Source organism: Macaca nemestrina, chromosome 10 (assembly GCF_043159975.1).
Source record: "Macaca nemestrina isolate mMacNem1 chromosome 10, mMacNem.hap1, whole genome shotgun sequence".
NCBI classification, from domain to species: domain Eukaryota; kingdom Metazoa; phylum Chordata; class Mammalia; order Primates; family Cercopithecidae; genus Macaca; species Macaca nemestrina.
The window spans coordinates 55,252,078-55,266,016 of record NC_092134.1 but is presented as its reverse complement, the minus strand read 5'-3'; the positions used below and the strand labels follow the sequence as shown (position 1 = coordinate 55,266,016).

Here is a 13,939-nt window from a genome sequence, read left to right as displayed (position 1 = left end):
ACTGCAATACAATAATAGTGGAGAACTTTAACACTCCTCTCTCAGTATTAGACAGATAATCTAGACCAAAAATCAACCAATAAATTTTGTATTTAAACTAGATTTTAGACTGAATGGACCTAACAGACATTTACAAAACATTCCATCCAACCACTGCAACACGAAATTTTTGTCATTAGTACATGAAACACTCTCCAAGATAGACCACCATATATGAGGCCACAAATCAGGTCTCAACAGTTTTTTAAAAGTTGAAATCACATCACATATCTTCTCAGACCACTGTGGAATAAATTAAGCTGAAAATCAAAACATTCTTGCAACAAATAAAAATTGAAACACAACATATCAAAACCAGTGGGATACAGCAAAGGCAGTGCTAAGAGGAAAGTTTATAGCAATAAATGTTTACATTGAAAAAGTAGAAATATTGAAAACTTAGCAACGTAACAATGAGCCTGAAGAAACTAGAAAACCGAGAACAAATCACACCCAAAATCAGCAGAAGAAAAGCAATAATAAAGATCAGAAAATAACTAAATCAAATAGAGACTAAAACAATACAAAGGATGAACAAAACCAAAATTTGGTTTTTCAAAAAGATAAATAAGATTGATAAACCACTGGATAGACTAAGCAAGGAAACAGAATATCCAAATAAACAAAATCAAAAACGATAAAGGAGGCGTTACAACTGATAGCACAGAAATAAAAATAATCATCAGAGACTATTATGAACAACTATATTCTGAAAAATGGAAAATATAGAGAAATAGATAAATTCCTAGAAACATACAACCTACCAAGGTGTTGAATCGGGAAGAAATAGAAAACCTGAACATATCAATAATGAGTAGCAAAATTGAATCAGTAATAAAAACGTCTCCCAACTTTTTTAAAGCCTCGGACCGGATAAAATCACAGCCTAATTCTACCAATCATGCAAAGAAGAATACCAGTCCTCTTGACACTATTCCAAAAACTCAGAGGAAGGAATTCTCTCTGGCTCATTCTACATGACCAGTGTCACCTTGAAACCAAAACCTGACAAGGACACCACAAAAAGAAAACTACAGGCCAATATCCATGATGAACACAGATGCAAAAATCATCAACAAAATACTAGCAAACTGAATCCAACAGCACATCAAAAAGATAATATACCACAATCCAGTGGGGTTTGTATCAAGGATACAAGTATAACTCAACATAAACAAATCAATAAACATGATAAGCATTTTCACAGAGTATAAGACAAATGAATATATGATCATCTCAATAGATGCAGAAAAAAATTTTGATAAAATTCAGCATCTCTTCATGATAAAAACTCTAAACTTGGCATAGAAGAAACATACCTCAACATAATAAAGGCCATATGTGACAAACTCAGAGCTAATATCATACGGAATGGGAAAAAGTTTAAGTCTTTCCTCTAAGCACCGGAACAAGACAAGGATGCAAACTATCACCACTCGTATCCACATAGTACTAGAAGTCCTAGCCAAAACAATCAGACAAGCAAAAGAAATAAAAAGCATCTGAATTGGAAAGAAATCCTCTTTGCTGATGATATGGTTTTGTGTCTAGAAAATACTAAAAACTCCAGCAAAAGCCTCTTAGATTTGATTAATTAATTCAGTAAAGTTTCAGGATACAAAATCAAAATACAAAAGTCAGTAGCATTTCTATGCCCCAATAATAAAATATCTAAGAAAGAAATCAAGAAAGTGATCCCATTTAAATTAGTTACAAAAAATTAAAATACCTGGGAATAAATCAAGGAAGTGAAAGTTCTCTACATGAAAAACTACAAAATACTGATGAAAGAAATTAAAGATTAAACAAACAAACTGAAAAACATCCCATGTTTATGGATCAAAAGAATTAATATCATTAAAATGACCATACTTCCCAAAACAATTTCCACATTCAATGCAATTTCTACAAATTACCAATGTCATATTTCATAGAATTAGATAATCCTAAAATTTCTATGGAATGAAAATAGAGCCCAAATAGCCAAAGCAATTCTGAACATAAAGAACAAATCTGGTCCTGACTTAACCACTGTGCAATTATGCATGTAACAAAATTGCACATGGATTTTATCAATTTGTACAAATAAAAAAAATAAAAAAAGAACAAAGCTGGAAGCTATAGTAACCAAAACACCACAGCATTTGTAGACAAATGGAATAGAATAGAAGGCTCAGAAATAAAGCCATATATATATATACACACACACATATGTGTATATACACACACGTGTATATACACACATGTGTATATACACACACGTGTATATACACACATATATATAATGTTTTCTACATGTTCTAATATTTATATTCCATTATACATATTCCATTTCTGTATATAGGTTACATAGAATTGGAAGACTATCTGCCATTAAAAAGAATGAAATCCTGTCATTTGCAGCAGCATGGTTGAAACTGGAGTTCATTATCTTAAGTGAAATAATCTAAGCACAAATAGATAAATATCACATGTTCTCACTTAGATGTGGGAGCTAAATAACTTGATTACATGGAGGTGGAGAATGGAAAGGTAGGTAGGAAACAGAGACTGGAAAGAATGAATGGAGGGTAGGAGGGAAGATGAAGAAAAGAGAGTTAAAAGGTATAAACATACAGTTAAAAGAAATAAATTTAATGCTTGATAACAGAGTACAGTGACTACAGTTAACAAAATCTATTATACTCAGGTGATGAACACCTTAATACTTGATTACTATGCAATTATATACATGTAACAAAATCACTATACACTATATACATGTAACATTTAAATTTGTACAAATAAAAATAATAAAATACTAATCCAGTATCATTCACTGACAATGTTAACTCAGGTGGATAGGCATTAAGTCAATACTACTATAAGAACCACTTCTTGTTTATGTTAATGCCATGTAGAATGAAATAAAATTCACTAAAATCCAAAAAATTAGAAAAATTATTATAATATTAAGACAACTCAATAAATATGTGGGCTAAGGATTTGAAAGTACATGTCACCAAAAATATATACAAATTTCTAATAAATACATGTGACAATGTTCAACATCATTAGTCATCAGAGAAATGCAAAATAAAATGGTAAGGAGATATTACTAGATAGGCTTTTACAGAGACTGACAATACCAAGTATTGACAAGGATATGGAGCAACTGAAATTCTCATTCTTTGTGATAAGAATGTACAATTATATAAACACATTGAAAAAACAAGTTTTCAGTTGCTTTATTCACCCAAAATATATGTCTTTTGGGGGAAAAAAATTCCAGTTTGTGGGTTGTCTTCTCATTCTCTTGATATATGTCTTTTCAAAGAGTCTGAGCTTTACTTTAGACAATGGTCATCAAAGTGTGTATATTTGTGTTTTTATAATTTATATGCATATATTCCTGTGAAAAGATACTGTATGTGTTGTTCAACATACAGTATCTTTGTTCAACATATACAAATACAATATAATATGAAAGAAAGAGGTTTAATTTACTCACGGTTCAACATGACTGGGGAGGCCTCAGGAAAGTTATAGTCATGGGGGAAGGGGAAGCACACATGTCCTTCACATGGTAGCAGGAAAGATAATGAGTAAAAGGGGGGAAAGCCCCTTATAAAAGTATCAAATCCCATGAGAACTCACTCTCACGAGAACACAATTAGAGTAACTGCCCCCATTATTCAATTACCTCCCACCAGGCCCCTCCCACAACACATGGGGATTATGGGAACTACAGTTCAAGATGAGATTTGGGTGGGAACACAGCCACACTATTTAATTCTACCTCTGACCCCTCCCAAATCTCATGTTCTCACAATTCAAAACACAATCATGCCCTTCCAACAGTCCCCCACAAAGTCTTAACACATTTCAGTATTAACACAAAAGTCCAAGTCCAAAGTCTCATCCAAGACAAGGCAAGTCCCTTCTGCCTATGAGCCTGTAAATTCGAAAGCAAGTTAGCTACTTCCTAGATACAAAGGGGGTACAGTCATTGGGTAAATATACACATTCCAAATGAGAGAAATTGGCCAAAACCAAGGGGCTACAGGCCTCACGGAAGTCCAAAATCCAATAGGGCAGTCATTAAACCTTAAAGTTTCAAAATTATCTCCTTTGATTTCATATCTCACACCTAGGTCATGATGATGCAAGAGGTGGGCTCCCACAGCTTTGGGCAGCTCCACCTCTGTGGCTTTGCAGGGTACAGAACCCCCTCTAGGCTGCTTTTACAAGCTAGTGTTGAGTGCCTTCAGCTTTTCCAGGGACATGGGTGCAAGCTGTAGGTGGATCTACCATTCTGTGGCCTGGAGGATGGTGGCCTTCATTTCACAGCTCCACTAGGCAGTACCCCAGTGGGAACTCTGTGTGGGGGCTCTGATCCCACAATTTCCCTTCCACATTGCCCTAGCAGAGGTTCACCATGAGGGCTCCACCCCTACAGCAAACTTCTGCCTGAACATCCGAGCATTTACTTATATCTTCTGGAATGTAGGTGGAGGTTTCCAGACCTCAAATGTTGACGGTGCAAATGTAGGCTCAACATCCTGTGGAAGCTGGCAGAGCTTGGGGCTTTCCCCTTCTGAAGCCATGGCCTTAGCTGTACCTTGGCCCCTGTTAGTCAAAGCTGGAGCAACTGGGTTGTAGGGCACCAAGTCCCTATGCTGCATATGGCAGGGGGGCCCTGGACCCAGCCCACGAAACAATTTTTCCCTCAGCCTGCAGTGAGTAGGGTTGCCACTAAAGTCTCTGACATGCCCTGGAGACATTTTCCCTATTGTCTTTTAATATTGGGCTCATTGTTACTTATGTAAATTTCTGCAGCAGGCTTGAATTTCTTCTAACAAAATGAGTTTTTCTTTTCTATTGCATCATCAGGTTGCAAATTTTTAAAACTTTTATGCTCTGCTTCCCCTTTAAAAATAAGTTCCAGTTCCAAACCATATCTTTGTGGAAACATAAAACTGAATGCTTTTAACAGCACCCAAATCATATCTTGAACACTTTGCTGCTCAGAAATGTCTTCCACCAGATACCCTAAATTATCTCTCTCAAGTTCAAAGTACCACAGATCTCTAGGGTGGGGGCAAAATGCCACCAGTCTCTTTGCTAAAGCATAACAAGAGTCACCTTTGCTCCAGTTCCCAACAAGCTCTTCATTTCCATCTGAGACCACCTGAGCCTGGATTTCATTGTCCATATCATTATCAGCATATTGGTCAAAGCCATTCAACAAGTCTCTAGGAAGTTTCAAACTTTCCCACATCTTCCTGTCTTTTTCTGAGACCTCCAAGTTGTTCCAACTTCTGCCTGTTACCCAGTTGCAAAATTACTTCCACATTTTTGAGTATCTTTACAGCAATGCCGCACTCCTGGTACCAATTTACTATATTAGTTTATTCTCATGCTGATAATAAAGACATACCCAAAGCTAGGTAATTTATAAAGAAAAGAGGTTTAATTGACTCACAGTTCAGCATGGCTGGGGAGTCCTCAGGAAACATAATCATGGTGGAAGGTGAAACAAGCACATCCTTCTTTACATGGTGGCAGGGAGGAGAAGAATGAGCAGAAGGGGGGAAGAAACCCTTATAAATCATCAGATCTCATGAGAACTCACATGAAGATTATGGGAACTACAGTTCAAGAAGAGATTTGGGTGTGAAAACAGCCAAACCATGTCAGTCATGAATGAGAGTTTATCAAATTAAGATGTGGGGAAGATTTTTAAAAGATTTGAGCAACCACAGATGATAGATATTTGCTATAGTAGTGCAAGATACCATTTTGCTCTTATTAAAAATATAATTGTTATTGATAGTCTGAGTTATGTCATTGGTAATTATGATGCATTATGCTCTCAGCAGCTAAAACTTCAAGCAAAATATACACCTAGGGAGGAATCAGTCTTAACAATAATTCTATAAATTTAATTTTCTCTTTTTTCTGATAATTACATTTTAGTTGACTTCATATGTGATCTAAATACATTACCATTATTTTGGACTTATGATGTAACTCTTAAAGTACATACAGAAGACTAGATAAAGTATCAGTTTACCATTTCTTTGTAGTTTGTGCTTTCATGATGAATATTCTCTTCAATGTACAGATTATTTACAGGCGCCTTTTTAATCCATGTGTCCATTTTATGAGACTTAGCTTTTGTCTGTATATAATGTGTTTATTCAGTGTGCATGGATTAATTTGAGAGAGCATAGGTAAGGGTATCTTTACAGCAGTGCCCCACTCCTGGTACCAATTTACTGTATTAGTTTATTCTCATGCTACTAATAAAGACTATACATCACAATAAGCTGAGAACCAGCCAGTAAGTGAGAGAACTGGGGTCCACCTTTTCATTGTGGAGTTCTCATTTTCCTTCAGCTTATGCTGCTTATTCAACATTATTTCTGCATAATCTAATGCATTCACTAAATGAAGGTGCCTATGTTATCCTCCATGTGATATTAATACAGCCTATTTAATTTATCCTTCTTTAGATTAAAAATAAATATGTAGTCATGTGCCATAGAATGACACTTCAGTTATTTGGTCATTGAAGGACCACATATATTACTGTGGTCCCATAAGATTATAATAACATATTTTTCCTGTACCTTTTCTTTGTTCAGACATGTTTTGATACACAAATGCTTACCATTGTGTTAGAGTTGCCTGCAGTATTCAGTACAGTAACATGCTGTACACATTTCTAGCCTAGGAGCAACAGGCTATACCACATAGCCTAGGTGTGTAGTTAAGTTATACCATCTAGGTTTGTATAAGTACACTCTATGACATTCTCACCGTGAACAAAATCACCTAATGATGCATTTCTCAAAACATGTCCCTGTTGTTAATACAGTATGTAACAATACAGTTAGTTAGTACAATATGTAATACATGACTATATTCAGAATTTCAACTATTTCTCTTATATTTCAGATCGATTTGCTTGTGCACTGTGTGGCACAGGGGCATTTCATTTTAGTAACCACTGTTTGGGAAAGGAGAAATCTTTGAAGGATATTGAGCAAGGTTGTGACATGGCCAGATGTGAATTTTTGATCAGTGACTCCATGTTAGCAGAAAAAGTTTTATTGGGAAAGATGAAAAGCATGAAGGCCAGATAAGAGGATACTGTATGTTATCACGGATGGAAATGTGAGGGATAGCAGGAGAGATGCTATAATTGAATGAATCTCAATATTCTTGGTGATCAAAGAATAATGAGACTCATCCAATAAGACTCTGTGAATGATTGAAAGTAGTTCCTAAGCTAGGAGGAATAATGATTAATGATTTTCTGGTTCTGACTACAGCACAGGTCTTTGATTTTTAGAACAAAGAATAAATTTGTACATGCTTTATGATTCCTGGTTCAATTTTTAGAGATAAAAAAGTCAGCTGTAATATTATTCTTTCATGATATCATGCAGTACTTGTATCAGTGATTTCATTCATTCCATACACATTCTTCTGGAATGTGGATGCTGTTCTAGACACTGATTCTTTCTAAATATCAGATAAGGTTATTCTCAGGTAGACCCTCTGTTCATATACATATGATTTTCCCAAAATGGGAAGTAAATGACTTTTCATAAGATTAAAAAAAAAAACAGATTGTCTTAATAATACATTGTGAAGGTTGTATGGAAATGTAGGTGACTTGCATTGTGCATCCTGTGTTTGATTCACTGCTCTTTCATGTCTTGCCTTTAGCTGGGATGACAGCAGTTCAGTGAGCAGTGGTCTCAGTGACACGCTTGATAACATCAGCACTGATGACCTGAACACATCCTCTGTCAGCTCTTACTCCAACATCACCGTCCCCTCCAGGAAAAACACTCAGGTGAGAATTACCGCCTTTCTTTTTCCAGTGTTTCTGCCAGTTTCTTCCCCCAAATTACTTAATATTAGATTAAGGTATAGCACAAGCTCTTAGTCCAAAATCATTACAGACATTGGAAAATGCAGAGATAATAGGGACTCCCTTTGCCACTCCTGAACCCTGAAGTGTCTTTAATCTTAGTCTTTCCTAAAGCCACAACCCTTAGGAGGAACAACAATGTGCACTTCAGCCAATTTTGAATAAACAGAAGCAGCTTACATATATATATATGTGTGTGTTATATATATATGTAATATATATATTATATATATGTAATATAGGTACCATATAGCCTGTTGGTATAGTTATCTGTACATATATATTTATTGTTAACATATTATATATCGTATATAAGTATATATTTATATATACTTAATATATTTTATATCTGTATATATTATATTATTTATATTACATATTATATAAATACAAATATAAAACATAAACAATATATAAATAGATATATTTTATATATTGTATAAATATATTTTATATATTTAATATATTAATAATGAATTACTATGTTTGTATAGATAACACCACCAAGTTATATGGTATGTATATATTAATATATATAATCCTATATTAATATAATAGTAACATATCAATACTTAATATAATATATATTCAATTGATTACAATCTAATTCAGAAAGATTTATGTTGCCATATCTCTCCTTATAATATTGATATATTTGTTTAAAAATCCAACAAGTATTTTCATAGTCTAATTTTAGATAGTTCTTGATTAATTTTCTATGATCGCTGAAATACATCACTGGATCTCGTGTGAATGATAAATCAAAAATGGACATTACATCATTAAGTTCTAGCTCGTCTTACTACTTCTTACTACATTTGATATAGAAAATTTCTACCTTTCTGTAGCGTTTAATTGGTGTTTTCTGTACATACTTATTCTGACATTCTCTAACATCTGCAAGTGGGAATTATGTGGCTAAAATTAATAAAATTTAAGTGAAGATAGATCAAAATAGAATCTCTGGATTTATCCAATTATCTGAAAATACATTTCATTGCCTTAATTCACACTTTATAAATTTTTCTACATGAAGTTTTTCTGTAATATTTGTCTTTATAGCTGAAGACAGATTCAGAGAAACGCTCCACCGCAGACGAGACCTGGGATAGTCCTGAGGAACTGAAAAAACCAGAAGAAGATTTTGACAGCCATGGGGATGCTGGTGGCAAGTGGAAGACTGTGTCCTCTGGACTTCCTGAAGACCCCGAGAAGGCAGGGCAGAAAGCTTCCCTATCTGTTTCACAGACAGGTTCCTGGAGAAGAGGCATGTCTGCCCAAGGAGGGGCACAATCTAGGCAGAAAGCTGGAACAAGTGTGCTCAAAACTCCTGGTAGGCTTGTCGTTTGGCAGCTGTTATGCAAAAGTGCTTTACTTTATTGTTTCCATTCAGTCTTTGTTTTCTCTAACAATAGCATTTCTAAAATATCAAATGCTTATCCATATTAAACATGGAGTTGAATAGTTAAATAGATTTTTTATCTACATTTCACAAACTCGTCATAGAAGCCCAAGTAGGGCCTATATCTAGGCATTCTCTGGAGAGCCCCCTCACAAACTAAGGGTGCTGGATGCCTTACTTTGCCAGAGTTATTTCTGGTCATAGGAAAATAAGATTAGGTTGCTAAAGCAACAATAAAGTTCTGTCATTGTTGTTCTGAGTTCTTAATGAAAGTTTGGAATTTTTACCCTAAATATGCCACTGAATTTCACTGCAGACTCTGAGAGGAAAAAGCAATGACACTAATCAGTTGGAATGCTGGAGATTTGAAACATTGTCTGTGTATTAGACTTCAGGAAAGAAGAGAATAAAATAATTCTTCAAAATTGTACCATACTTTTTAAAAAAGACTCTCCCCCTATTTTTAGAATAGTGCCTAATTAGAAATAGTGCCACCTGAAGCACTAATTAACAGGGTTCTCCAAATGTGATCATCTCACAGATATTCAAATGAATTCTTTTTCTAGTAATTAGCTTGATAGGCTTAAGTGCTGTCCTTTTAAAGAGAGTTGCAAAATAAAAGACATTAACAAATAGCAAAACATATGTTTTCATTTTATCTCTTCTGTCTCTCATAATGTTTCTTCTAACAGCCAAATTTTTGTAGCGATGCACTCAGTCCTCTCAATATGTTAGAATATTGATCTAAGGCAATACATTTAGGAAGGGAAGAAATGTAAAGAAGCATTCACATTTTACACATTGTTTTCATGAAGTGTGGTGATATCAAACTGTACAGGCACACATATTTGTATTTCTCATTAATTAGGGAAAACCGATGATGCCAAAGCGTCTGAGAAAGGAAAAGCTCCCCTAAAAGGATCATCTCTACAAAGGTCTCCTTCAGATGCAGGAAAAAGCAGTGGAGATGAAGGGAAAAAGCCCCCCTCAGGCATTGGAAGATCGACTGCCACCAGCTCCTTTGGCTTTAAGAAACCAAGTGGAGTAGGGTCATCTGCCATGATCACTAGCAGTGGAGCAACCATAACAAGTGGCTCTGCAACACTGGGTAAAATTCCAAAATCTGCTGCCATTGGCGGGAAGTCAAATGCAGGGAGAAAAACCAGTTTGGACGGTTCACAGAATCAGGATGATGTTGTGCTACATGTTAGCTCAAAGACTACCCTACAATATCGCAGCTTGCCCCGCCCTTCAAAGTCCAGCACCAGTGGCATTCCTGGCCGAGGTGGCCACAGATCCAGTACCAGCAGTATTGATTCCAACGTCAGCAGCAAGTCTGCTGGGGCCACCACCTCAAAACTGAGAGAACCAACTAAAATTGGGTCAGGGCGCTCAAGTCCTGTCACCGTCAACCAAACAGACAAGGAAAAGGAAAAAGTAGCAGTCTCAGATTCAGAAAGTGTTTCTTTGTCAGGTTCCCCCAAATCCAGCCCCACTTCTGCCAGCGCCTGTGGTGCACAAGGTCTCAGGCAGCCAGGATCCAAGTATCCAGATATTGCCTCACCCACATTTCGAAGGTAAGGATGTATAAAATGATGCTGAAAAATATAAAGGATAAGGATGTGTTAGACAAATATATTACATATAAATTGTGTGTGTGTATATATATATATTCTAAATACATATAAGGTACATATATATCTTAGAATTATTTAAAGTACACAGTGAGTTCTATGAAGCTTATATAAACAGTTAACAAAAAAACAGTTCTCATTGTGAGAAACAGTCAAACTTCAAAATTTCACTGTCATTGTAATATTAGCAACACAAACAACATCTAAGAGACTTAAAAACTGATGGTAATATCTCTAAATGTAGTGATAAGGCAAAGTAGTAGCTTGTAAAATTTCTATAGATTTCCATTCCTCCTTTTCACATTAAAAATTACAACCAAATAGGTTTTTATGACTATTGGCATTCATTTCCAGTGTCATTTTCTTGCTGGCTCTTAATGAGTTGGTGATCATAAATGTAGATGAAGTTGTTTTCCTTGTAATGGATTACATTGGACAGACTTATACAGTATCATAGCTTGACACATTAAAGACAATCAAGATATGACAGAATTGGAAACGATTCCAATATTTGGTACAGTATCACCACTGAAGAGTGGGCTAAGCTTTCTAACTCTTCATCTGCTTTCTTTGACATGACTCTGGTAAGGATCATGACTTGGTTTCTGTTCCTGGATTGTTTTTGGTTTTAAATATGTGAAGTTCTGCTCTAAGATATCACTGTTTTTAAATACCCATGTGTTTTTAAGTGGTAGGAAAATAAATGCAGTTAAAAATTGGGGGCAAATATCTAAACCTCTCTGGGTCTGTTTTCTCATCTGCAAAATGGTAGAGTGTGGCTTATAGTTAATTATGGGTTCAATATTTTTAATGTTTGTTTTTATTCTGTTGACTCAACCCAGAACTTTGATATCTTGGAAATGAAGGATTTTGAAACATTTATTTTTACGATAAAGCAATTTCAGATACCTGATTGTTTGAAAAACCTAAAGGTTTTATTCATCAGTAGAAATATTAATGCTGCAGAACTGTCTTTTCAAAAAACTGATTCTCATTGGGAAGAATGAATTATGGCTTATGGGGAGAATAAATATTTCTGTTTCTTAAGTAAAAGCAAATAGTGCCCTCCTGTGGCCCATTACCTATGAAACAATTTCTCATATTCGTCATAAAATATTTTGCTCTAGGAAATATGGATTTCATTGCAACTTAATTAGTAATCATTATGCCATTACTTCATATCATTGTATTTCCATATTTACATAAATTTGATTCTACCATCTGCTTCATTTACAAAACTAAAATGTTTTCTAAACTGAACTCCAAAATCTAACAGCACCAGCTCTGTTTCAAATCACTATTTTAAAAAAAAGTATTTGAATAGCTCTGGCAACTGACATAAAACCCTTTGGCCTCTGCTGGGGAAAATACAGACAAACTGACTTGTTGCCGACAATGTCAATATTGTTTCCAACCACCTGCTCCCTGACAGTCACTCAGGCCACCAGGTACTCAACACAACTCCTAAACTTGCCTTAAGCGTTCCTTCTAGATTTTGAATAAACTGTTTAAAAAATTAAAAATAAAAAAACAAGAGAAGAAGTCATTTAAGTGTTGTCTATCGAATGCGTAGAAGTTGTTTCATTATAATGGTTCTGTAAATAGGTAACAGCAAGTATGGTCAAACTACTGAATTTGAGTGAAAGTCTCATGATCACTTAAATTATGAAAACCAGGGGTTTTCATGTTTGACTTACTTTTGTTCCACCCACTTCCCCTCTTTCCCTAGTAGCAGCCCAGTACTGACCTACCCTTATATGAGAGATTTTCCGCACTTGATAAGGAAGTCCAAGCTTATAAAAGTTCATTAACATAGAGACAGGAAGTGCTTTGTAGTTCAGTACACCAAAGCACACTTGGCTCTGTGTACTGTAACCCTAAATATTAAATGTGGATATTAGCTTCTTGGAACAACTGAAGTTGTTATTTGTTTTTCTTTTAGGTTGTTTGGTGCCAAGGCAGGTGGCAAATCTGCCTCTGCACCTAATACTGAGGGTGTGAAATCTTCCTCAGTAATGCCCAGCCCTAGTACCACATTAGCGCGGCAAGGCAGTCTGGAGTCACCGTCGTCCGGTACGGGCAGCATGGGCAGTGCTGGTGGGCTAAGCGGCAGCAGCAGCCCTCTCTTCAATAAACCCTCAGACTTAACTACAGATGTTATAAGCTTAAGTCACTCGTTGGCCTCCAGCCCAGCATCGGTTCACTCTTTCACATCAGGTGGTCTCGTGTGGGCTGCCAATATGAGCAGTTCCTCTGCAGGCAGCAAGGACACTCCGAGCTACCAGTCCATGACTAGCCTCCACACGAGCTCTGAGTCCATTGACCTCCCCCTCAGCCATCATGGCTCCTTGTCTGGACTGACCACAGGCACTCACGAGGTCCAGAGCCTGCTCATGAGAACGGGTAGTGTGAGATCTACTCTCTCAGAAAGGTGAGCTTTCCTGGAGGCATTGATAACATCCTCCCCCTCTTCCCTGCACTATGCCTACCCCCCACCCCATTAAATTCCCTTGATTTCACTGTGAGTGCCCCTGTGCAAAAGGATGTAAGACTGATGCAACTGGGCCTTTCATTTGCTCTTATTACCAAATTTACAGAGGAATAAAATCATTAAAGGTAGAGTGAGTGGATAATTTTGTTAATGTGAATGCATACATTTATACCCAGTAGGCAATGTGAATAAAATTCAAGGCATGTATATAGATATTGAATGAGGTCTCCTGAAGACATTTTAATGATTTGGCTTAAGCTTCAGAACAACACTAGCTCCTTATGATGACTTAAGCATTTTCAAAGACCAAATTGAAATTATTCTACAGTTATGCTCAGAGCAATATGTTAAATTTGTTCCATTTGTACTTCTATGAAAAAATAGCAGATGGATTGCTGGGAAATCCTAGTTGACCTGGTTAAAAAAAAAATCAATTGTCAGACATG

General features: G+C 35.9%; 1 protein-coding gene across 13 annotated transcripts in view; it reads left to right on the top strand.

The window, feature by feature from the left end:
• Nucleotides 1-13,939, top strand: part of LOC105473314 (neuron navigator 3) — an 899,580-nt gene that overhangs the window by 795,771 nt on the left and 89,870 nt on the right. For 11 of the 13 annotated variants that reach the window (XM_011727068.3, XM_071070568.1, XM_071070565.1 and 8 more), the window contains 4 exons: nt 7,759-7,888; nt 9,029-9,299; nt 10,237-10,945; nt 12,945-13,433. In XM_011727068.3, the coding sequence (XP_011725370.2) occupies nt 7,759-7,888; nt 9,029-9,299; nt 10,237-10,945; nt 12,945-13,433 (1,599 nt within the window). The remainder of the gene's footprint in view (nt 1-7,758; nt 7,889-9,028; nt 9,300-10,236; nt 10,946-12,944; nt 13,434-13,939) is intronic. The other 2 variants (XM_011727070.3, XM_011727069.3) reach the window with 1 other exon arrangement.